The 27,007-nt window shown below is 36.0% G+C and overlaps 1 protein-coding gene across 1 annotated transcript in view; it reads left to right on the plus strand.

The window, feature by feature from the left end:
* ITPRID1 (ITPR interacting domain containing 1) overlaps positions 1 to 27,007 on the plus strand; it is a 93,152-nt gene that overhangs the window by 21,558 nt on the left and 44,587 nt on the right. Inside the window, exons 5-8 of the mRNA XM_021935921.2 lie at positions 1,577 to 1,663; positions 3,997 to 4,199; positions 7,336 to 7,907; positions 12,654 to 12,711. Coding sequence (XP_021791613.2) covers positions 1,577 to 1,663; positions 3,997 to 4,199; positions 7,336 to 7,907; positions 12,654 to 12,711 — 920 coding nt within the window. The remainder of the gene's footprint in view (positions 1 to 1,576; positions 1,664 to 3,996; positions 4,200 to 7,335; positions 7,908 to 12,653; positions 12,712 to 27,007) is intronic.

Consider the following 27,007-nt stretch of genomic DNA (forward strand, 5'->3'; position numbering starts at 1 on the left):
GCATTTTCAGGATAATTCCAACTAGTTGTAAACCAAATCTGCAGTACTGCATCCCCCTGCTGCTACCAATTCACACCTAAGATGCTATTTGTCATAGATTTTTCTCCTTGCAGGATTGGTTGTTTTTGCTACTCATAGAATCATAGAGCTATAAGAGACCACAGAAATCTCTCAGGCAACTCTCGTTTTGTTGAAGAGGAAAATGAGAGCCAGGTTCTGTGATCAACTCATGTTTCCAAGCTTTATTACAACAGTGACCCTGTGTTGGTTCTCCTTGGATCCAAGGGCAGGCTGCTTCTGGGTTGCTCTGCTGCACCTTACAGAATAAAGTGTGGCCCTCAAACAAAGAGGGAAAAAGAAATTATGGCAGGCCTAATGAAAACTGAGGTGGGGCAGTAAGTGAAAGGGTATCTTCTGCCTCTCCTTGAGACTCAAGGAGCTCAACTGCCAGAAAAACATGCTTTCTCAACTTTACAGAACGGAATCAAGTAAAGGGCATTCTTTTTTTTTTTTTTTTTTGAGACAGAGTCGCTCTCTGTCACCCAGGCTAGAGTGCAGTGGCGCGATCTCGGCTCACTGCAATCTCCGCCTCCCGGGTTCAAGCAATTCCCTGCCTCAGCCTCCCAAGTAGCTGGGATTACCGGCACCCACCACCATGCCTGACTAATTTTTGTATTTTTAGTAGAGATGGGGTTTTACCATCTTGGCCAGGCTGGTCTTGAACTCCTGACCTCGTGAACCACCCATCTTGGCCTCCCAAAGTGCTGGGATTACAGGTGTGGCCACCGTGCCTGGCCCAGCTATTCTTAGCAAATGTAGCTAGAACAAAATCAGCAACCCAAGTAGGATAACTTGTTCTTCTCGGAAACATTGATATCTGCGTTGTATTTTAAATAAATTCTAGATATATGCCAACTGGCTATTATATTTGATGGGGCTAGATGTGATCCATGGTATAGCTGAGCTATGTATATAAAACTGAACTATATTATGACAGGATTCCACTCTCTTTGGAAGCACTTTCAAATGATCTGCAAAGCAGGCCTATTGGATAGTGATGTTCATTTTTTTTCCATAGTAAAGGAGTTTGTTAGAAATGCATATGGATGGCTACAGGAGCACTGGAGATAGCACTTACAGAGTGTTAGCCATGCGATATGAAATCCTTCACTAGTATGAGAATTAATGTAGAGTCACTTCAGTGACGGCTGGCTGTACTTCTTTCAGCATATAATTTTAACTTCGTCCTGAAAGTTGGTGCCTAGCAAAGCTGTGTTCCTGAAAGGTTCCCCAATGATATGCCATCTGTCAAAAGTGAGACATTGTGTCACCTTCATAATGAGCACTAGCGGGCACCTAACGCTTAAATTCTCACATCTTCTGTAATACAACACTCTTGAAAACAGGAGCAGCTCCTCCACTGCAAGCTCTCTTCTGCAAAGGTGTGGCCATTATGGGATTACTAGAGACTAAGAGGAAATGCAAATGTTTGCTCTGGAAGGAAAAGATTCACAATGACCTCCCAGGAGACTATCTAAATCAATACATCTGATTGTTGGTATTTTCCCAACTGTAGATCTTTGCATCAGTTTTCAGAAACTCCCACTCTATCCAGAGGGACCAGTTTCAACTCTTGCTATTCTACTGCAAGTGTACCACAAAGGTATGTAATTTCCAGGTGCTTTTCATCCAGAGAAATCATTCTGTGCAACAATGGATTTCATGAAATTATAAATAGGCACTTGTTGAATGAATGGATGAGAGAATGAATAAAAGATTTTCAAACCCCATCTTGCAATAACAATATAAAAGAGTTAGTAAAATTGGAAACAGACTAAATATCTGTCAGTGGGGAAATGGACAAATAAGTGATTGGCCAGTTCATTTTACAGAATTCCATATAGTGATAAAAAGAATAGGTAGACATACACATACTGGCTTAGAAAGATCTATATGCCATATTTTTTAAGATTAAAAAAAGCAAGATGCAGGAAGATACATACAGTATGTTACAATACATAAAGCAAACAAGTGAAAACCGTAAAACATGTATGTCACTGCATAGGAAAATGTCTGGAAGGATACACATGGGTTTAACTGGAAGAGGGTCAGGACTGGTGGTGGTAATAGCTGAGGGGAGTGAGAGCATTATGTGTACTATTAAAATTTTTTTTAACAAAGTCAGTATATCTAATTTCTTCCACCATTAAATGTTACTTAAAAAGTTAATGATATTTTCACGATGATATGAAAATATGTTTAATGACCAATTGATACTTATATTCTTGGTCAAGAGACTGAAGCCTTTGGAAAGCAGGAACTATGTTCATTTTTGTGCCGTGTGTACCTAGCACAGAACCTAGAACATGACAGATATTCAATAAATATATGTATAAATGGGTAGGATAAACATTTGTACAGTGAAGTCAATATGATAACAGATTAAATCTTTCATTCAATTTTAGATTTCTCACCAGAACTTTTTTCTTTCTTGAACCTCTTTTATATTCAGGTGTCTGTGTCAGTGTAATCAAGTGATTGGCATTCCTGATTCCCCTGTTAATCCCATGATTAAGATACCCAAATGGAGCCATCTCCACTTCACATTATAAGTTTCAGTAATCAATTGCACTGCATGGTGACCACAGTTAATATTAACTTATTGTGTATTTCAAAAATGCTAAAAGAATATTACTTCAGATGTGCTCACCACAAGTGAGGTAGTGGGTGTTTTAATTGGCTCGATTGACTATTTCTACAACATATACATAGATCGAAACATCACACTGTACTCCATAAATGCACACAATTATTATTTATCAATTAAAAATAAATAAGTATTTTTAAAAAGAGACACAAAATAATTAAAGAGGGAAAAAAAGTGTGAACATGATGCTGGTTGTATCTGGTAAGTGGGCATCCCCAGTGAGATAGTTACCTGTTGTTGAATGTGTAAATGGCTAAGTAAATGAATTGTAGTTAATCCGATTTCAGTTATGAAGTCACTGAAGTAAAATTATCTAAACTCTCCCAAATAGGCTCATTAGTGTTGCGTGTAAAGAAAAGGCAAACAAAAACTTCAACAAAAGAGCTGAGCAAACCTGGTAAAATCTTGTCAAAAGGTCTGATTCCCATGGAATCCATGAAAGACTCCTGTAGTCTCCTGGGTTAGCTTAGTAACTTAGGCAAAGTTCAGACGTGCTGGCTTACATAATATAACCATTTATATTTATAAATAGAACAATTAAATATAGAATTGTAATATGTATATAATTATAATAAAATTAAATAATTTAGATATTTATACATATAAATCAAATTAAATATATAATTTTAGTAAAAATTATAAATATAATTTTCAACTAATTGATGTTTACCATTTAAAGTGCCAAAGTGGACTAGATCAAGTTGATAAAAGCATTTTTTGTTTCTTAGCCAAGTACAAAAATCATACAGAACACATTTTAATTCTACCTAGGGACTTATAATCATTATTTGTAAACATCAGTTCTTGTAGTCTGCCTTTAGTGATATCCTGGACAGATCTGTGTTGCTCAGGATGCTGCAGACTGTTGCTCTTTTAAAATAGCCTTCTTTGAGTCTACTGTTTACAGTTTTTTGTTTGTTTGTTTTTGGTTTTTTTTCTGTTTCATTTCTTGCCTTCAGTGACCACTCCTTTGTGGTTGTCAGTGCACTGCCTCTGGCTGGCGTCTGTCCTGCAGTCTCCCTGCCCTATCTAATTTCCCATGTGCCTGTTGTGGAATGGGAAGCCAGTTAAGTAAACTCACAGTGTTGGATGTAAAGTACAGGCAAGTGGTCCCTGAGTGGGGGTGCAGTCAGTCCTTTAAGCATATAGGAACGCTAGTGAATGCACCATTTGTCTATTTAGGATCCTCTTTCATGCAACATCTGGGAGATCGGGTGGGTGAGGTGACCAGAAAAAAATGGTGTGGGGTTAACTGGTTTTGGATAAAGATATTCATATTTTTACCACAGCATTCCTGAATGGCTGGAATTTTGGGAGAAAGATCCAGTGGAGATTCTCTTGGATCTGGGGTTTGGTGCCGATGAGCCAGACATCTGCACGCAAATCCCAGCCAGATTCCTTGGTTGTGGCTCAGCAGCCAGAGGGATCAACATCCGTGTTTTTCTTGAAGCTCAAAAGCAGCGCATGGACATTGAGAACCCCAACTTGTACGGTAAGCGAGGTCCCCGTGGCATTTGCATCTCAGCATTGGCAATGAGTGGGCAGGTGGGCCACAGTGTAGGCGAGGAGATTGTGTGAAGTAGCACGCAAATCCTCTATTACAGTGACTTCACACACAAAAGATGAATTTCTTGGTCATCCTATATGTCCAGTGGGAGTTGGTGTGTATGTTCGGGAGAAAGGAGTATCTATTTGCTCCATGTTGTCCTCACTCAGGAATACGGCCTCTAATCTGGAACCTCACTAGTTGCAATAATAAGGAAAGGTAGAAATGGAAAATGATACTCAGCTCTTCAATCTTCTGGTCCTAACTTACACACAGCAGGTCTTGTTCACACTTCATTGGCCAAAATAAGTCACATGGCCACACCTAACTCCAAGTGAGTGGGAATGTACAACCCTAACAATTGCCCAGAAGGAGGAAAGCTGGTAGTAATGGTGGGAAGCACTAATATGTACCATAGCCACACACCCAGGAGGCAGAGAAACTGGAATCTGACAAGGATTACCATGAATGATTAGGTGAAACCCTAATTTCTTCATTTATGAGATTTAGAACACTATCGTTCATACCTTGAGCTGTAAGTGATAGTTATTAATCTGCCGTGCCTCCTGATTTACTGTGTCTAAACCTTATAGTTAATCAGGCATGTTGCTATATTTCTTCAGCTGGTGATCAATGTAATCGTATAATCCTTTTCTCTAGGACATTACCAAGGATGTTCTTGGGGGTGTCTGTACTGTGCTCAGTTTGGGGGAAAGATGCTTTGCAGCTCAATAGGTTTATTTACTGCAGGATTGATTTAATATGCTAAGGTGCACTTTCAGTCTCCTAGATGGGATGCAGTGCAGCATTTCAAAACCACTTAAATACAAAAGACCTCTTGGAGAAGCATTGAGGAAGACCTTCCCACATAAATACAAAAGGCATCTTGGAGAAGCATTGAGGAAGACCTTGTCTATAGTACAGAGTTTGAGGAATTCCAGAGGGGGGAACTGACAAAATTCTGATTATCAAATAAATTATTTTAAATAAATAAATTCACTAAGAGGAAAGTCATGAGAGACAAAGTGTTTTTCTCAAGCAATGATCTGGAAGAGGGACTTTACTTGGAGTTCTCATTTTAGCTCCTGTTTCTCCCATTTTCATATGGGTAAAATGGTCCCAAACTTCAGGAATGATATTTTCTTTTAAATGAGTATGTAAAGCCGAAGGTGTTGAAATGCAGTATTTCTTTACTTTTTAGACACAATTAATGTTGTTCTTTGTATCTCCTCTTGCAAGCAGCACAGAGATGCAAATTCTTTGATCATTCCTTTATTTCAGGAGAACAACGTCATTTACCAATATTTGAATAGCATCTGAGCTGCTATGAAGTAAATATTTCACAAAAGAAATTGAGATATGGATTACAGAGAAATTAGGAGTTGGTCCCTGACTCTGTGATCTCTGGTGCACTCTTATTTCTACAACATAACCTTTGATTCAGGGAAAAAGAGAAGGTCAAATATAAAACAACCAATAATAAAGCTAGTTGGCAGATAGAATGGAAAATTGTATCTCATTCAAAGTCAACACAAACGTTTAAACTTGGGAAATGAGAATCAATTAGTCCGTTGTTCAATTTACCCAAAGGCAAAAATAAAAGGAAACACTTATCTGACGCTTCAGACTATTGTGTTCTCTGAATTGACTTAACCAATTAAATTGGTAGGTTTTTGTCTTAGTCTAAATATAAAAACCCACCATGGACGGATGTAAAGCAATCATAAAAGTTGAATTATCATTCAGTTGTACCCTCTGGATCACAAAAGAGATTTAGTTTCAACTACAGCTTCATGTAATCAGAATTATCCTAAAACATACGAACCCCACAGTTCCTATAGGTCTTGGAAAAATATCACAGTCCTCTGGGAGAAATCTGTCACTTCTTTTTGGAGTAGAAGGATGATTAGTCAATACTTCTTTTAGGTAAAAGAAACAGGTAGGCACTGGCTCATGAGGGTCAGGGACATTGCTGTGATGGTGCAAACACAACAAAAGACAACATCCTTGCCTACCTATGTGGTCCTTGACCTTCGCTGAGTTATGCAACCTTACATGCTATCACTGTGATTAAGAGGAGGCTGGGTAATAAAAACAAAATATTCCATTTGTATTACAATGGTTTTATTATCTTGAGATACCAAAAATATTTTCCATGTTTTTTTTTTTTTTCAAACTGGCAATATGTTCTCACTTTAGCCCTGCTGCATTAGGTCTCTTCCACATGCTAATTAAGTCAATACTGTACTTGCATATGGCCCAGATCATCCAGAAAGGCTTAACAAGTTGATGAGCTGGTTTGTTTTGAAGGGCAAATGGGTTTTTACATTAATGACTATCTTCTCTGGAAAGACTGAGGAGAATATATTCCCTTCCTAAGTCTTGCTCATTTATAATCATTATTTTAACAACTGATACTTACATGGCATTGTGTCTTCACAGTTTTGCTTTAGTGACCACGACAGATGTGAAAAATACATGAGAGATGAAAAGACTGGCCATTTACTATGTGCCTGGCATGGCTCTAGCACTGTTTAGCTCTTAGTTATTTTATTCTGAGCTCAAACATCCAGTGAATGGTTGACCTGGGATTTGGATCCAGGCCTTCCAACTCTATATGCCATGATCTTTCCACACTCTCAGGTGACAGTTTGGATAGGGATGATGTAAGTGATGGTAGGAATATACATCACATAGAGTCATGGAGGAATATTCAGGTAGCCTCATGTTGATAGCACTGGGTTCACTCTTTAATATATGTTAGTATACAGATTCACCAATGCCTACAGTTTTTAATACCTAACATAAAAACTATAGGCATATATGAATCTATATAATTATGTGTCTTCAACTAAATATAAAAGCTGTTCACTTTCCCCACAACACAGCAAAATCTTATTGCATAGGGAAATCATCTCCATAATAGTAATGGCATATACTGAGAAAAACTTCAGTTTCAAGAGCCTAATGTCCTTCCTATCTTGAAAATTTCATTTTAACTGAGTCTTCAGTTTTTACTACATGAATACAGTTTCAGCAAAAAGACCCAGTCTAAAACTTTCTTGTTTCTTGTGTTGTGCAGGCCGTTTCCGACAGCTGGAAATCCTGGACCATGTGACCCATGCCTTCTCATCTTTGCTGAATGATGTCAGCATCCTGCCAAACAGAGCTGAAAAGAAAGCTGGAGGAGAGAGTGTGCAAAGAACCTCAGTGAGTGCCACCAAAGAGCATCGAAGAAGGATGGGTAAACTTATAAGGAGAGCTTCAAAACAGAACATCAGGAGGGATTGTTACCCAGAGGCATCAGAGTCCTTCAAGATGAAAGATGAAGTTTTTATCCCCTTTACAAAACCATGGGAGTGTGGAGCAGAGCTAGCAGCAACCTCAATCAAGCACAAGCAAAATCATTTGTCTCTGTCAGTAGAACATCAGTCTCTCCAAGCCTGTGATGATTTGCTACCTTATCCTCCCCGCGATCTTCTGGGCAAGCAATGGCCTTGCTCATCTATGCCAGCCAAGCAGATTGCTCCTTCCTGTGTGTCTGAGGGGTCAGTCAAGGGCAAAACTCAGAAGGAGAACTTATTTCAGACTAACAAGCTCAAGTGCTTCTCTCGTCTTGCGGGTAAAGGACCAGACTCGTTTGAAATGGAAGAGGTCAGTGTTGCACCAACGTGCCCAACCTCCTAAGGGAAATAACCTTCACTATGGCACCCTTGTTTTCCAGACTTCATTTCACCACTTCATCTTTTAATCCCTCAGCATTACATCTTAGTGTTCTGAGTCAGTTTAGTGATTTAAAGTCATTCTAGTTGCTTTTGTTGGAAATAAACTAGTAGGAAACCAGCCTTTGCTTGCTCCAATGTCTTTCCTTTTTCTTGCTCACAGTTGAATCCATAGGTCATTTCTGACTTTGCTTTTGCTTAATTGTTTTATGTACCTGTATGTGTGCTTTTTATCTACTCTCTGACTTTTCATGTTTTATCTTCTTCAAGGATCAGTTCAACTACTTCCCACTCAGTGGAACTTACCTTGACCACTTCTTCTCTGTGTTCTCATGGCTTTAGCAGTGTGAGCTCGTTATGTCAGAGATTGAGTGTGTGTCAGTGCTGTCTCCCCAAAAAACTCTCAGCTCCTTTAGGGCCGGGGATGTGTGTTGGAAATAATTTCCCCCACAATGCCTAACACAGGGCCTCAGACAAAGCAGTATGGACTTGGGTATGGTCTTGATTTTAGGGTATTAGTATGATGTTTATTTGTTTGCTTTGGGATGTATTGATTTTCACATAGCTTGACCTTCATTTCACACACGTTCTTTGCTCATCCATCCCTACCTTCATTCATTTACACTAGTTTTTATCTTCACTTAGATGACATTCTCACTTGTACATCTCAGAGTTGTTTTTTTTTCCCCCCCAAAAAAATACATATACATGTCTGCTTATCTGTCTATTCATAATGGCAGCTAGGATTGGGAGTTCACTTGTTGTTAACTCTGTTATTTAGTATAATTACAAATAAGTCGTTACAAAGGAGGAACAAGGCTTTTCTCTCCTTTCATCTAAATTATCTAAAAGTAGGGCAGGATATTTACATGCCAATTCCAAAGTGGGCTTACTTCTCTGTTGAGCCCTCTATGTGCCAGGCACAGAAACGGTAACAGAATCTGCCTTGAAAAGGGAGCTACAGAGAAGTGGCAGGGATGGGCACTGACACCATAAGATGGTAGGCACAGAGACAGCACTACCGATACACTTTACATCACTACACAGACATATTGTCGGGTATTCCAGGAGCAAGTAAAGGCATTCTTAGCCAGCCTGGGGCTGAGAGGATAAAGAAATTTGTAGAAAGTAAGGCTTAATCACAATTTAAAATTGTGATTAAGAAGAATAGGATGGAGTCAGGTGAATATGCCTATTGGCATAGCTGCATCCCACAAAGATATAAAAATTATTTTAAAATAAGTAGATGTCAAGGTTCCTAATATCTATGTATGTGTATGTATGTTTGTGTACATATATGCCTTGTATAAAAATTAAAGAACCTTAAAATGTTAAACTGAATTTAAGTAGTAGCATTGAAATGAATAACAATAATAAAAGGAGGAAAAGAAATACCTTTGGTCAAATGCCCTGATTTGAGGATAAACTGAGAAGGCACTAAAAAAAGAATTTTTTAAAACTTAATCTTGCAAAGATTATTTAATTACCAAGCCAATAGTTAAATTACTATAAAGAATGTCAAGTCAGCCAGGAGCTGTGGCTCACGCCTATAATACCAACAGTTTGGGAGGCAGAGGCAGGTGGATCACCTAAGGTCAGGAATTTGAGACCAGCCTGGCCAACATGGTGAAACCCTGTCTCTACCAAAAATACAAAAACAAAAACTAGGTGGGCATGGTGGAGGGTGCCTGTAATTCCAGCTACTCGGGAGGCTGAGGCAGGAGAATCACTTGAACCTGGGAAGCGGAGGTTGCAGTGAGCTGAGATGGCAACACTTCACTCCAGCCTGGACAAGAGTGAAACTCTGTCTCAAAAAAATAAAAATAAAAATAAAAATAAAAAATAAATAAAAGGTAAAAGAATGTCAAGTCAACCTGCTATTAGCTAGGATCCAAACAAAAAGTGTCACCAAACTCCAACCCATTGTCAAGCCTCATCAGACTCTATTGTCCCTGAAGGTTCTTCTGCTTCAAACTAGACTGATTTAGAGAAAAATAATATTCCTAGTATGCCATTGAAATTTCAGAGGAAAGGAATAGACAAACATCAAATTTATCAAATTTGATAAATTTTATATAAATAAATAAGAAAAGAATGTTAGTCCTTGATTGGTATACTTTCAAGAATTTTTAACTTACGATTATTCAAGAAAATACTACATATTAGTATATATTTGGGAAGAGAGTAGAAACACACTCAACACCAAAATAAAGAAAGCAAATTCACATGTTTCTTTGGCACGTAGTAGGTACTTAGTAAATATTTGTTAATTGAGTAAACATCCAAAGAATTTGACAATATTGATTTAATGTAAGGATGACTTTCATAGGAAAACAAAATATTCTGTCAAATTTCACAGCCATCTTGGTGTTTTTATGTTCTACGATTTGTGTGTGTGAGAGACTGTGTGTGTATGTAAGGCAGAGATAGTCCTAAAAATGATAAAAAAGAAACACACTACTTGAATTTCATTTTTAATAAAAAGTGCATATAAAATATTACATTCTCACTGGGGAAAAAAATACTTGTTTCACTCAATACCAGTGCATGAGTAAATGAAGCTTGGGTAGATTGTATCTTAAACAGAAACCAATGCCAGATTTAATATTTATTTTTCAATGTCAAATTTTAAAATCCAATTATAAGAAATGAAAAATATGTGTGAAATTGGCAGATTTTCATGGCATTTAAAACAAGAGCCAATGTACTTAAATATCTAGCTATCAGAATTTCAAGTACGATTGGCCAAATTTTGCCTCCAGATCAACCAATGATGCTTTCCCTAAAGTTGTACTAAGAGCTGAATTTGGCAATGTTTGTCTCACTTCTCAAAAGTATAATTTCAACAAAATTGTGCATAGATTTTTTAATGGAAAAATCAACATTTTTTTGTTTAATTTTACTTAGTAAAATTAAGTCAGCCCCTCTCTTTTTAAATTCCCAAATACATTAAGTGAATTTGATACTTGTAAAATTTGTGCAATGTAAACTCAAGGTAGGATGCTTCTTCATATTCATAATAAATAATTTTTAGCTTTCCCTCCTGTTTGCATATAAGCATCCTATTCTCTAAAAGTCACATGTGAGAACATTAATCATATTATTAAACAATCCCAGTCAACATCTTGATTAGGTGGGGAATATTTCAAAAGCTATAACTATTTCTTTATTTTATTTTTTATTAATTAATAGGTTTGGCTCAGGTGGAATAACCCAGGAATACACATGGCTTTCATTTGAAATGAATGGGGCTTTTCCTTTTTTTTTTCAAAAGACAAACATGTGCTTCACATTGCCCTAAGTGGATTTTTCTCCATGATAATGGTCATAGCCAAAACTTTTTATTACATTTGAAAACGCATATGACACTCACTGATTTGAGTTACCAACACTAGTGAAAATAATGCTAAGAGTATGTCTAATAGATTACAAGTATAAAGTAACTTATTTGAAAAAAAGATATGAAGGATTAAAAAGAGAGATTAAAAATTTTTTCTTATTACAGTTGCATTATATCCTCATGGTCTCCAGTCTATTCCTGGGTTAGAGTCATTTTTGGCCATATGTACCACAGTGTTTAAAATGTTTATGTTCTTTGATTCAGCTTTCAGTATTCAAATATCAATTCCAAATAAGTAATATGACATGTAGATACAGATTTATGAACAAGAATATTCACCTCATCATTATTTCTAATTGCAAAATTTAGAAAACATTTCAAGAGTGGGAGAATTGTTAAGTAAACTAATGTACTTCCTGAGAACAGCCTCTTGTCCTGTCATTAAATATGTTTTCAGAGAAATTTTATGATGTGGAATAAAAATTCCTGCTTCAAATTTTTGAGCGAAAAATTTGACTACATGACAATATCCAGAATAAATGTATATAAAAGAAAACTTTCAAAGAAATACTCCAAAATGTTTTTGGAGTAACAGTAACTGTTTTCTTATCTTCTTTTTATTTTTTGGAGAGATGGGGTCTCACTATATTGCCCAGGCTGGTTTTAACCACCTGGCTTCAAGTGATTCTCCCACCTTGACCTCCCAAATTGTTGAGATTACAGGCATGAGCTATCAAGCCCAGCCCTGTTTTTTTTACCTTCTTTTTCTATGTATCATGTTTCTGTAATTAGCTGTATTGCTATTTTAGAAGTAATATGCATTATTTTGTTTAATGATAACTTTATTTTCATCAATACAGAAATATTCATTAATTTCTTTAAAAATTTCAAAAATAAATTTTGTTCTAGCAATTTGGAAACTAAAATTTTAAAAAATGTCTAAGCATTATATAGCAACTAAATTTTCTGAATTACTTTCCATAAATTTATCAAGCCCTAATTAGCTTTCTCCAAATACACTTAAAGTTCTTTGGAAGGCAAAAACAATCTAGAATAGAAATATTATTAGTTAAATGTCTTTCAAATGTACAACTTCCAGAAGCATTGATCATCCCATCCGGATGTGATCTTCCCGTTTCCTCAACTTCTTTAATTCTTTGAGTCTTTATCACGGGTACCTTGTCCCCGCTACCTCCTCCCAGCAGACTGTAAGTTATTTCAGTTCAGGATCTCATGTTTATCCCTCTTATCAGTTGCCAGTCTCATTACATATTGATTAAAATAAGTGAATTTATTTGACAAAATTTCTAATGACATTGATGCATTTTGATATCTTAGGTCCAGAGCTTTGAAGAAGAGACTGGTAATCCTCTTGACATGACTTCAGGAACTGTAGGTAAGAATTCATCAAGGTGTGTGATCTCATTAGTGGTCTTTCAGAACGTAAATAACTGGTATTTAAATTTCTTAACGTGTACAGAGTTTAAATTACCTGTAGAAGATACTCTACATTCATGCATCTTCTGAGATATTAAAAGACTACTGGTAGGCCAGGCGTGGTGGGTCATGCCTGTAATCTCAGCACTTTGGAGGCCGAGACGTGGGAATCGCCTGAGGTCGGGAGTTCAAGGCCAGCCTGGCCAACATGGCAAAACCCCACCTCTACTAAAAATACAAAAAAATTAGCTGGCACAGTGGTGTGCACCTGTAATCCCAGCTATTTGAGAGGCTGAGGCAGAAGAATTGCTTGAACCCGGGAGACGGAGGTTGCAGTGAGCTGAAATCATACCACTGCACTCTAGCCTGGGCAACAAGAGCAAAACTCCATCTCAAAAAACAAAACAAAACAAAACAAAAAACTACTGGCAATGCAAATGTACATGTAAATTTTAAAAGACCACAGAAACATTCAATATCCCTGGGGCTAATGGTATGTGTGGCTTGTCTGACACTAACTCTATACGATCTGACTACCATAGTGGAATGAATTTCATGGGACTGAGCCTGACTGTGGGGAGGCAGGTACTTTTTCACTCCTTCCACCAACTGCTTCATAGTGTACACACCGTTTCATTTAACTGGGTCTCAGTTTTTCCATCTGAAATAAAGAAATAAGTGCAGATAATTTTAAGTTCTCTGCTAGCCCTTGAATTCTGCATTTTGTATAATCTTAATGTTAAACTCTCAGTGGACAGAGGTTCCCTAGATGTAGCTTTGCAAGTTTTCTCTCAGAATGATGCTTTAACATCCTAAACAAGAGAGAAGGAAACCTTTCTCTATTCCTGGTTTTTATTCCCCCATTCAGTTGTCACTGTGATTCAGCATTTCCATGGCCCTATAAGGCAGTTAGAAGTAGGCACAATTAGTCCAGCAAAATACAGCAGACGAAGCTCATGCATTTCCTGGAAGAAAATATGCAAATTTTTAATTTAATTTAGTGCTGTGTCAAACACATCTTTTTCATTACAAAGTGTATGTATGGGCCTCATTTTGCTAAATGCTGTTTAGAAATTATGCATTAGTAATTATAGGGTCCTGCTGATTACATAAATTGTTATCCTGCTCTTCGAAGTAATTACCACATAACCTGCATTGAGGCTTATAAGACAAAAATAAGCATCTGTTTTCCATCTAATTGAATGCTTCTCAATGAAGTTGGAGGTCCCCTTGCCAACAGGAATTGCCTCCTTTGACATTCTATTAAGAGGTCAATTAATACCATGTAAGTCGCCCCAATCATTCCAAAAAATTATTTGGGAAGTTAGACAAAAATTACTAATCTACATTTCATCTCGAATTGAGAGAACAAAGTAAGGTAGGTGAAGGAGAGCCTAATGGATAAAATCTGAATTATAGTACAGCAAATGTGATTTTGTTACTTTCGAAAATAGTGTTGTTAACCAAAACAAACATAAGACTCAGAATAAATATGTAAAATTCGTTCAATTAATGGGAAAAGGAAATTATCATATGTATGTGATAACTGTATGTGTAATCACTTTGAGATATTGTATACACGCATTTTTTTTTCTCAAAGTATAAAACAATTACTTCATTTTAAAGATGAAAGCACATGGACTATTTTGACCAAAATATTATAGCAGTAGTGATGCTGTGCTAGTTTCAGCGCCACTCACTCAGCTGCTTCCCGGCTCTTGAGATATTTCCTCTTGGAACATTCTCTCTGGGAATGCAGCCCGTATGTTGTGCGAAGCCCAAGTGACATGAGGAAGCCACGCATGGACTCTCTGGTGGACAGTGCTGCATGAGCTCCACGTGAATACCATCTTTGATGTCCGGCCCCAACTTTCAGATGACTCTAGCCCAGGTGCCATCTGATGCAACTACATGAGAGAATCCAAGAGAAAGCCACACTGAGCTGGCCAGCCCACAGAATCAGGAGATAGCAAATTGTTGTTTTAAACACATAGGTGAAGGTACATGATGAACTCTTCAAATACCTTTAAAATGTGTTAAAAACCAGTATTAAGACTGTATGGCCTCTGCTCATGTGCAAGACTGTGCATACTAGCAGAAAGATTATATTTAAGCATTTCCTAATTGAATGTGAACAAATTGACTTTATATAGAAAATTGGGACCCAAGGCCACAAATATACTATCCTCCCTGAGTCCCCTAAAAATAAAATGTCACTTAAATGACAGGGGAATATAAGGAAAAAAAGGAAATATGTAATAGTGCTACTTAAAAGGAAGAAGAGGAGGAGAAGTCTATCATTCATATTCTATAAGACTAGGACTTTGTGTGGGATTTATTGTGGACGAAGTTGCAGACAATTCTAGGTAAAGAGCCCACCTAAGGATTAAAAAGATGAGTCTACTGCAGGACTATACTAACATGATAAGGTAAAAATTTCCAAGAGAATCTCACTTAGTTATCAACTTGGATAAGATATGCCTTCCCTGCCACCTTATAAAATCATCAAACCAAGCAAAATTATAAGATTTAGCAGTTCAAAAATCAGAAGTTATTCAGAATAAATGTCCACTAAAAAAATGATTACAAAGAAACATGACAAATCATCAGGAATTACTATTCTCAGTGAGTTGTATGAGGACATGGCATCTATGTAAGAGAAGCATCTCCAATGAGTAGATTCCTTTCAGATAAAACATACAAAGCTTGATTCTGTTTCTGATGCTAAGTAATTCCTAACGAGCCAACCCTCCCACAGAGAATAATCATAAACTCTGGACAAAATATTTTTAAAACTCCTGCATAAAGGCACTGAAGAGTGACCAAAAGTGAACAGAGAGTGGAGGGGGTTTCAACACATAGAAGGAAGGAATGGCATTGGGTGAGTGTCCTGTTTTTTAAAAGCTTTTTAGCTTCAGGGAAGGCTCCAGTTGACATTGTCCTAAAACTCTAATAGAAAGTAGCAGTATTGGCCACGTATAGTGGCTCATGCCTGTAATTCCAGCACTTTGGGAGGCTGAGGTGAGTGGATCACTTGAGGTCAGGATTTCTATACCAGCCTGGCCAAATGGTGAAACTCTGTCTCTACTAAAAATACAAAAATTAGCCAGGCATGGTGGTGGGTGCCTATAATTCCAGCTACTGGAGGCTGAGGCAGGAGAATTGCTTGAACCTGGGAGGCAGAGGTTGTGGTGAGCCTTGATTGTGTCAGCTGCACTCCAGCCTGGGCAACAGAGTGATACTCCATCTCAAAAAAAATAAAATAAAAAGTAGCAGTCTTACTAGTTAAAAAAAAAAAATCAGAATATAAAATTTGAGGAAATGATAATAGCTGAAAAGAGAAGGGGGAAAATCACAGAAAGGAGAGAACCAAGGAGGAAAATCTTCAAATTCTAGGAATTCAATCTTTTCAAATCTCTAGCCAATTGTTGAACCAAACACACATGGAAAGGACTTAAAGAATCTGTTAAGACTAAAAGATGTGAACTGAGATTTTCATTTGGAGTTTGATTCCAGACAAGTTCCTTGCCTCCTTAAACAACATACCATTCACAATATTCAGGAACAATAAAATTATACTAGACACATGAAGAAATGAGAAAATATAACTCATATGCAAGAAAAATGGCAATTAATGGAGACAAACCATGAGAAAGCCCAGATGTTCTAATCAGCAGATAGGGAGATTATTATAATTATGCTGAAGGATATAGAGGAAAATACGCTCACAATGAATGAAAAGATAGAAAATCTAAAAAAATAGAATTATAATAAATAATAAAATGGAAATTCTGTAAATAAAAACTATAATTTCTGAAATTCAATATTCATTTAACATTACATCAGAAACAATGAAAGAAAGACTTGGTGGATTTTAATATATCTATAGACATTATCCAACAATCTAAAGATCAGGAAAAAGATTTGAAAATTATAGAAAATACTTATCTGAGTTTCAGAAGCCTGTGAAGCAATATCAAAGGTCAAATATACATGTAGTTACAGTCTGAGAAGGAAAGGACAGAGAAAACTGTACAGGGAAAAAATATTTGGAGAAATAATGGTGGGAAATCTTCTAATTTTGCTCAAAGATTTACATTTACAGATTCAAAAAGCCAGCAAACTCTAAGTGGGATAATTACAAAGAAATTACAAAGAAAACTACACCTAAATAATACTAGGATCAAACTGATAGAAATCAAAGATAAAAGAAAATGTTTAAAGCAGGCACACAAAAATGACATATTGAATACAGGGGAATAAAGATTTGAATGACAGAAGATTTCTCATTAAAAACAAGAGAGACCAGAAGACAGTAACTATGAGCCAGAAATCTACATGCAGCAAAAATATCCTTCAAAAATAAAGATAAAATTTCAGACAAACAAACAAAAATAACTCATCACCAGCACCCATGTACTGTAAGCATTGCTAAAGGAAGTTCTTTAAGCATTGCTAAAGGGCAGGGTATCGTGGTGTTGTATACCATATGTTGATATTGTACTTGACAATTTATAGCATACAGGATGGGGGAATTGGTAAATGAACAAAGATACCTACAAGATTTCTACATTTTACATGAAGTGGTACAATATAACTTTAAGTAGACTGAAAAAATAAGGATGTAAAAGAGACAAAAAATGAGAGGTACAGCAAAATGCTAATAAAAATTTATATACATATGTGTGTGCGTGTGTGTGTGTGTGTGTGTGTGTGTGTGTGTATATATATATATATATATATATGTAGTTTGTTTTTTGAGATGGAGATCTCACTCTGTAGCCCAGGTTGAAGTGCAGTGGTACAATCCTAAATCAATCACTGCAACCTTGAACTCCTAGTGTCAAGAGATCCTCCTGCCTCAGCCTACCAAGTAGCTGGGATCGTAGGCACACGCCACTATGCCCAGCTACTTTTTTAAAATTAAAATATAATTTTTAAAATACAATAGAATTAGTAAGAGACAGACTGGTACATATATAAAAATGACTGAAAAAACTAGGAGATGTTTGAGAAATTACTTAAGAACTAAGTGGGAAAAGAAAAAGGAATGAATATAATAAACAAAATGTCAAAGAAGACGGATCCAAGAAATAGTACATAGATGTAAGAAGTGGTTGCAGTTGGACTCTTAATGTCTTAAATTTCGACTGGGGTTCTAAAAAAGATATATATCAGATACAAAGTCAATATGTGACAAGCATATGTATGTAGTTTTCTAAGGAATTTGTAGGAATCAGTTCCACAACATTGAACCTTTCAGCCATCATGAATATAAAGAGGGGACAAGTTGCAGAGAGAAGAAAAAAATGGATGAAGATATTTCATTGGAGAACACTGTTTCCCTGCCGGGTATCCTCATTCCTTCTTTGGAGGAAGATTGAGGACACTAAATTTCACTCCTAAGCAGTAAGAAGCCTGCAAGGAGATTACTCACAGAGCAGTGTCATTACATTTAACAAATACAGACACACTGTGATAGGTACTGTTCTAAATGTTTCATATGCTTTACTTAATTTAATCCTTAAAATAAACCTTTAAAGTAAGCAGTATTACTATTTCCGTGTATTAGATGAAGAAACAAGCACGGAGAGGTTAAATAATGTGCCTCAGTTTCTCATAGAGTTCAAAGTGGTGCCAGGTTTCAAATTCAGCCTGTCTAGCTCCAGAGTCTACACTCTTGAATGCTGTGCTATGCATCTGGAAAATGAGTCCCTTGCATCTGAGAGACACATGGCTCATGCATGAGAACATCAACACTGACTGTGGAATGGGCTGTGCCTCCAGGTCAAGAACTCTAGTGAGCAAGAGAGGTGTTGACCCCAGTATTTCATCAATTATAAGATGAGTGATTTTTCCCAATTTGTCATCCTTGCAATCAAGATACATGTTATAATTGATGACAGGTCTTAGTTTAATTGCTAGAGAGTTATTTTTTTCTCATTATAAAATAATGAGAGTCTTAAACCTGATGGTATCTAATATTCGATGACAGTGGACGTATGGAAAATGTAACGTCATCTGATGAAACTACTGGCCTGGCTATGAGACACATGTATGCAGCCATAACAACGTAAACACTCTTCACTGGCTTTCTGCTTTGACAATCAACAATGAGACAAATAGGGAGACAATTCTGGTCACATAGCAAATTAGAAATATTAGCAAACTGAGTATTTTGAAGATAAAAATGTAGCTGTTGAGAAGTGGTTGATGAGAATTGTGAAGAAAAACTGGTGAAAAGGGTAGGGACTTTCTTCCAAAGAGAAAAATAGATGGCATGCTCAAACTGGGTAACCATGAGTGGTGTTCACGGAAGCAGGAGCAAGTTTTAGCAAAACCAACAATGAATGGTGCCAAATCCTAGGTCTGGAAACATCATGGCGACATTGCCACTCTTAGGATCCCATATGCGAAGGGTTAAAAGCAGTTGTCTTTGGGGAATTTTCTTTCCATGACACAGTATTTTGGCACTATTTGATTTTTTTAATGTATATATTATACTTTGATTTAATAAATAAATAAATAACTATTGCAACAAAAATGGTTTTTACTAAATTCAGGTACATCAATGAAATGAAAACATCTAAATATGACAGTAAAATGTATAAAGTAGAAGGATACAGTGGGATGAGAGTTAACTCACACATTTCTGGACCAAAAAAATGCAGATTACTTACAAAGAGAAAAAATTTCAAATATCTCATTAGCAACATAACATGGCAGATGGGAATAAATTAATACACATACAATTTAGAAGGGGAAGAAAATGTGAACCAACAATTTTATACCCAGCCCTACTCTTTTTATGCACGAGGGCAGTATAATGCCACCCTCAAAGATAACAGGACTCCCCAGGTATATCATCCACTACCTTTCCAGGACAATGCCCTCAAGTAAGTGAGACCATGGTTGGAGCATGAATTTTGGAGCCAGCTTGCCTGGATTCCAATCCCACACTCTAGCAACTACCAACTGCGTGACTTTAGACAAATTACTCAATCTCTGTGTTTCTGTGTCCTCATCTAAAGAAAATAAACATAAGCATAATAACAGCATCTATCTCATGGGATTGTTAAAAAGATTGGCCTAATACATGTAAATCCCTTATTTATGTATCAACTCTTTTTACTACCATTCAAGTTGATTAAGATGTTACCCAAAATAAAGTACTCTGGAACAGCGGTCCCTAACCTTTTTGGAACCAGGGACCAGTTTCATTAAAAGCAATTTTTCCACGGACCAAGGCAAGTGGGTGGTTCCATGATGAAACTAATCCACCTCAGATCATCATAAGGACGCACAACCTAGATTCTTTGCATGTGTAGTTCTAATCGAATTTGTGCTCCTGTGAGAATCTAATGCCACCACTGATCTGACAGGAGGCAGAGCTTAGGTGGTAAAGCCTGTTTGCCCATCCACTGCTCACCTCCTGGTGTATGGCCCAGTGCCTAACAAGTCATGGACCGAAGCCAGGGGTTGGGGAAGCCTGCTCTGTATTAATAAAAATAGGGTACGGAAAAGTTGAACTCAAGTAATAAAACCAAGAAAGGTTAATTGGGAAAGGTTGGACCTAGAATAAGCAAGAAATAAAGACAAAAATTAATCGGGGTTATAATACTAAAATCTAATAATGCTTACTTTAAAATGAAAGAAAATATTTTTAATAAAGCCCTTTAAAAACTTATCAAAATTTCATTTAAAAATTAACAATCACGCTGGGTGCAGTGTCTTACGCCTGTAATCCTGACACTTTGGGAAGCTAAGGTGGGCAGATCACTTGAGGTTAGGAGTTCGAGACCAGCCTGGCCAACATGGTGAAAGCCCATCTCTACTAAAAATACAAAAATTAGCTGGGTATAGTGGTGCATGCCTGTAATCCCAGCTACTGGGGAGGCTGAGGCAGGAGAATTGCTTGAACCTGGGAGGTGGGGTTGCAGTGAGCTGAGATCCCACCACTGCACTCCAGCCTGAGAGACAGAGCCAGACTGTACCTCAAAAAAACAAAAACAAAAACAAAACAATCATGAATCATTACATACCAAGTAGTTAACATCTAATATATAAAGGCTGACTTTATCAATTTGTAAAGAAGCCCCTACAAATCAGTGAGAAAAACAAGATCTTATTAGATATGGGGAATGGAAATACATAGGCAGTTCAAAGAAGAAATATAAAAGCTCCACAAACAAGATTGACTTCACCTTTTCACTTATTACATTAGCAAATAATTAAAAGTTAAAAAATACAGAGTAACAGTAAAAATGTGAAACTGACACTCACCCACTGTTGTTTGGAATTTAAATTTTCATAATTACTTTAAAATGTGACCTGGCTATATCTCATAATTTTAAATGGATGCAGCTTTTGATGTATTTATTCCAGTTCTGTAACTTGACCTGCCAATAGACTGAAATGTACACACAAAGAATTTTACTGTAATATATATAATGTTCATAATAACTAGAGACAAGCTAAATGCCCACAATAATAATCTACTTTTAAAATTATAGTATATCCTTACATCAAAACTATTCAGTCATTATTTTAAAAAATCAGGAAGATTTTAATATCTGTTTATATGGAAAGGTCTCTGAGACATAGAGTTGTTAAATGAGAAAAAAGTTACATGCAAAAGAGTCTTATCTATACACTCCTTTGTATTAAAAAGAGTGTATCTATGGTTACTTACCGAATAACGATGCTTTGGTCAATGACAGACCACATATACAGCAGTGGTCCTATAAAATTATAACACCATATTTTAACTGTACCTTTTCTGTTGCGATACCCAAATACTTATCATTGTGTTACAGTTGCCTACAATATTCAGTACAATAGCATACTGTACAGGTTTGCAGCCTGGGAGGATAGGCTATACCATCTCGTCTAAGTGTGCAGTAGGCTATACTTTCTGTTTGTGTTTAAGTCCACTCTATGATATTCAAACAATGAGAAAATCAACTAAGCATGCATTTCTCAGAATGTGTCCCTGTTGTTAGATGTTAAGTGACAGATGATTGTATAATATTTCTACTGGGGGAAAGGCACGCACAGATTGCTTCTGTAGAAATGTATAAGGAACTGTTAATGGTGGTAGCTTAATAAAAGGAAAACTGATATGTTTTAAATTAATTGGCATATTTTAATTTTCTTTTGTTACCATGTTCATATGTTATTTTCAAAACACTACGCAAGAAATAATTCTGGCGTATCCACAGAAATGGATACAATAAAAATGGGAGCTTTTAGCTGGGTGTGGTGGCTCACGCCTGTAATCCTAGCACTGTGGAAGGTTGAGGCTGGTGGATCACCTGAGGTCAGGAGTTTGAGGCCAGCCTGGCCAACATGGTGAAACTCCGGCTCTACTAAAAATACAAAAATTAGCTGGCTGTGGTGGGTCCCAGCTACTCGGGAGGCTGAGGCAGGAGAATCACTCAAATTCGGGAGGCAGAGGTTGCAGTGAGGTAAGATCGTGCCATTGCACTCCAGCCTGTGTGACAGAGCAAGACTCTGTCTCAAAAAAAAAAGGGGGGGAGGGCTTTTACTATTCCTTTCAGTCTTTTACAGATCAAGCATAAAATAATATAAGAGAATAAAAAGGTATTAATAATATGTACTCGATAGAAAAATATTGAATACTATTTGCCAGTGTTCTTGGAATATTTATTAAAATATCTAACAACATGAAAATGCAAAGATTCTTTTACGATTTCTTTTTTCTTCTTTTTTTTTTTTTGAGATAGAGTCTTGCTCTGTCACCCAGGCTGGTGTGCAACCGCCTCCCAGGTTTAAGTGGTTCTCCTGCCTCAGCCTCCTGAGTAGCTGGGATTACAGGCATGTGCCACCACGCCTAGCTAATTTTTGTATATTTAGTAGAGATGGGGTTTCACCATGTTGGCCAGGCTGGTCTTGAACTCCTGACCTCAGATGATCCACCCACCTTGGCCCCTCAAAGTGCTGGGATTACAGGCTTGAGCCACCATGCCCAGACTACACACATACACACACACACACACACGCACAATATGAGCCACATTTTTATAGATATAAATACAGTGCAGTAACACTTGAATTCAATAATAGAAGAAAAAGTAACATTTTCTAACCCCAAACAAAAAAAAACAAAATGACAAACCCAGTACTTGGGGGCTGGGTCCTCCATCCTAAACAAAGGTATAGAAAAGTATAAGTTAAAATTACAAATTCAGATCACTTGAATAAAGACATTTTATATAAAATCATAGAGTTCTACCACAAGCAGTAATATGAGGCAAATTCAGAGCATTGATTGTTTTTATTATCAAAGCAGAAAAAACTAAAATAAATTAGGTATTTGCCTCAAGAAGTCATCATTAAATCAATAAAACAAAATTAGAAGTTAGACATTAATAAAGATAAGTAGAAATTGGTAATGTGGAAAGAAGAAACAAATTATTTGATATGTAAAATCCAAGCAATAAATTTTTATAGGAAAAAACCCACAAAGTTCAAAAAACTGAAAATACATACAAACAAAATTAGAACATCAAAATAAAATTAAAGAAAAGAAGTATAGTCACTGATATAGAAAATAAATGACCTAACATGCAAAACCCATTTTAAAATTATAAAGGAATGCTAGTACAACTAATGTAATTAAAACAAGAGATAATTACTATTGATGCCACTTAAGGAAATTTAGATACATAAATATATTTTGCATATGTCATTCATTTATATATTGATACTATATTACCAATATTTGTATCATATATATAACAAAAATTAATAAAGTAACATAATAGAAAAGATAAATAAACTAATACCATAGGGGAAAAATAAATAAACACAAACTAAGTTTATCAGAAATTACTTCTGAGAACAGCAAAGAGAAAAAAATTGTTATATGACTGGTTCTTTCAATTTTTCAAGAAAGAGATAATTTTTTGCTTATGTAATCTTTCAGATAATGTAAACATTTGTAAATCTTCCAAGCATCTTTTAGATTTTAGAGAAACCTGATAGGAAATTCTGACTAAAATGTCTCAGAAAATTGATACATTCCACTTATGAAAATAGATGCAAAAATGTTTAAATAAATAAATAAACTAATGGTGATTTAAGTACAATATTTTAAAATGCTAATACTTGAACAAATAGCTTTTAGTATAAGGTATCAAAAATGTTTTAACAATTGAAAAACTAATATAATTTAACTAGTCATAGGATAAAGGAAATACTTGACATCATCACCTTGATAGATTTTGAAAAAGATGTGGGCATAAAAAATATTTCCCTATCATTCTTTGCCAACAGAAATTGAAGATAGATGACATTTCAGATAAATTATTAAATGTAAAAACACCCTCAAAATATAAAAAGAACAGAAGTAAATGTAGATGAATATTTATATAATTTTGGAATACAGAACGGTTTTTTAAGCTCAGCATAAAATAGCAATTAAGCTGATTAGTTTTTACTATCTAAAATTGAAAACATATATTTAAAAAACTTAAAATTTTAGCAGTTAATGATAAAATACAGTAGAAGTACATAAAGATTTCTTACAAATTACCATCTAACAAGAACTATGGTTTTTCATAAATTTGAGGATGGATCAACATCAGTAAAATTATTTTATAAAGCACATTACATTAACAGTTCTAAAAAGAAAAAAATGTTAAAAGATGCAGAAAAGAAATAACAAAATGTAATTGATCATAATTAAAAAACAAAACGAACAAACAAAAACTCTGCAAGTAGAAATAAAAGAAAGATATCTTAACCTAATTAGGGGCATCCATCAAATCTTGATAGCAATTTCAATCTCAACAGTAAAATCTCAGAAGAAATCCCATTAAACCAGGAATACAACCTGCCCACATTACTTTTATTCAACGTTAAACTAAAGGTAAAAGCAGAAAAACAACTCAATAAGGTAAGAAGTTTATAAACCAGAGAAATGTTCACTTTGGCTGACAAAATAACTGTCTGCATACAAAACTTGAGAGCAGACAGGTGTGTTAGTAATAAGGTTTAACAAGTTTGTTGGCTATGAGAGCAAAATGCAAAAATCAGTCTCCATGCATCAGCAATAACCAATTGGAAGCACATTAAAGTAAAAAAAAAAAAAACCCACAACAACAGATTCTTTTCACAACTTCAACAAGAACAATAAACCTATTAAAGTGCCTTATATTTAAATGAATACTTTTAGAATATTTGTTGGGAAGATTATAAATATTACTATGTCTTATAAAGGAGAACTAAATAAAAGCAGAGGTATGATATGTTCATAAATGGGAAAACTCCATATCAAAAAGAAATAAACTCTCACCGAATTAATCTAAAATGCAACATAATTTCTATAACAATGCTAATAAGTTTGTTTTATTTTTCTGTAGGACTTGCAAGCTTGTCCTAAAATTCATATGTACCAGTAAAGGGCCGAGGAAAGCTAAGACTATTATAAAGATCATGGAGAAGAAATTTTCCCTGCTAGAAATCAACACTTATTATATAGAAATTGCAATTAAGACAAGTGCCATATTTTAAAAAACGGATAATAAACCAATGAAATAAAGAGCTCAGAAATAGACTCCCTGATATAAAGCAGTAAGTTAGAACACTTCAAAATCAGTGGAGAAAGGATAGATATAATTGAGACAGTAAGGTGGTTGTCCATATAGAAAAAAATAGAAAATTAAACCCTTGGCTTGACCCATATGCAAAGATAAATTCCAAGTATAGCAAGAGTGTAAGTGTAAAAAGTAAGGCATTGGTACTTACAAAAGAGAATACAGAAGGCTACGTTTATGACCTCAGGGTAACAAACCGTTTCTTAAACAGGACACAAAAAAGTACACACTATAAAACGAAACTGATAAGATGACTTCATCATAATTGTCAACATTGGTTCAACAAAGACAGAATAAAGTTCAAAGACAAGTCACAAAGTAGGAAAAGGTAATTTGCAATTTAGCTACAACAAAATATTAGTGGCTAAAATAGCGAATTTCTTTCTTTCTTTCTTTTCTTTTTTTTTTTTTTTTTTTTTTTTTTTGAGACGAGTCTTGCTCTGTCGCCCACGCTGGAGTGCAGTGGCGCGATCTCGGCTCACTGCAAGCTCTACCTCCCGGGTTCACTCCACCCTCCTGCCCCAGCCTCCTGGGTAGCTGGGACTACAGGCGCCCGCCACCACAGCCGGCTGATTTTTTGTATTTTTAGTAGAGATAGTTTCACCGTATTAGCCAGGATGGTCTCCATCTCCTGACCTCGTGATCCGCCCGCCTCAGCCTCACAAAGTGCTGGGATTACAGGCATGAGCCACTGTGCCCGGCCGGTTATTTTCTATATTTTCTGTGTGTTCGAAATATTTCCAAATATTTCACAAAATATTTCTTAACAAAAGATTTAACAACAACAACAACAAAAAACAGTAGAAATTTTACTAAATAAGAAATATGTAAATGAAGCAATTTTCAACCTCAGTTATAATCTAAAACATACAACTTAACGTTATAGTCAAATAGACAAATGAGTTATTAAATTGGTGGAGGCTTAAGAGTTCATATAAGCTAATGTTGGCAAGGAAGCACATTGCTTTCTGCAAGGAATATAACAATATGTGTCAGAAAGCTTTAACCCTATTTACCTTTTCACCTGTGTATAACCTCTAGCAAGTTGCTCTAAGGCAATTATATGAGAGGTGTGAAAAATTAGAACTGCCCTAAACATTCAATAAAGGGGTATGTTTAAATTTGAAAAATGACGCATAAAGTGGACTATTATGCAGTCATTAAAAATGAGAACACAACTGGTATTTCATGACATAGTGGTTTAAAAGCCTATAGTTTAGCGACAAAACCAAGTCATAAAGTAAAATGTATGCTCCTACAGAAAAAGGTTAAAGAGAGAAAGAAAGTCAAGTGCCTTGCATAACCGGGATCCTAGGACTTTGTAAGCCTGCCTGTTTCCCATGATTCTTCCCTTGGGGTGAGCTATCTGCATGTGCAGAGCCCTCCTTACCCTTGGGAAGTGACCACAGTTGGTCTGTTTAGAGAGTTATTCCTCAATGGGAATCATCGAGGCTTTCTTCCCTTTTCTGGTGGAGTGTACCCGGAAGATCATACTTCACCATTTTTGTCTCAACATGCATGCCCAGGAAGTTGCTTCTTCTTGGGGCTTGAATTCAATTACTAGTTTGATGTTAACAGATGTAGATCATCAGGAAATGGCCTCTCCCTGGCGTTGCCAAATTATCATTTTTAAAG

This window comes from Papio anubis, chromosome 4 (assembly GCF_008728515.1).
Source record: "Papio anubis isolate 15944 chromosome 4, Panubis1.0, whole genome shotgun sequence".
NCBI classification, from domain to species: Eukaryota; Metazoa; Chordata; class Mammalia; order Primates; family Cercopithecidae; genus Papio; species Papio anubis.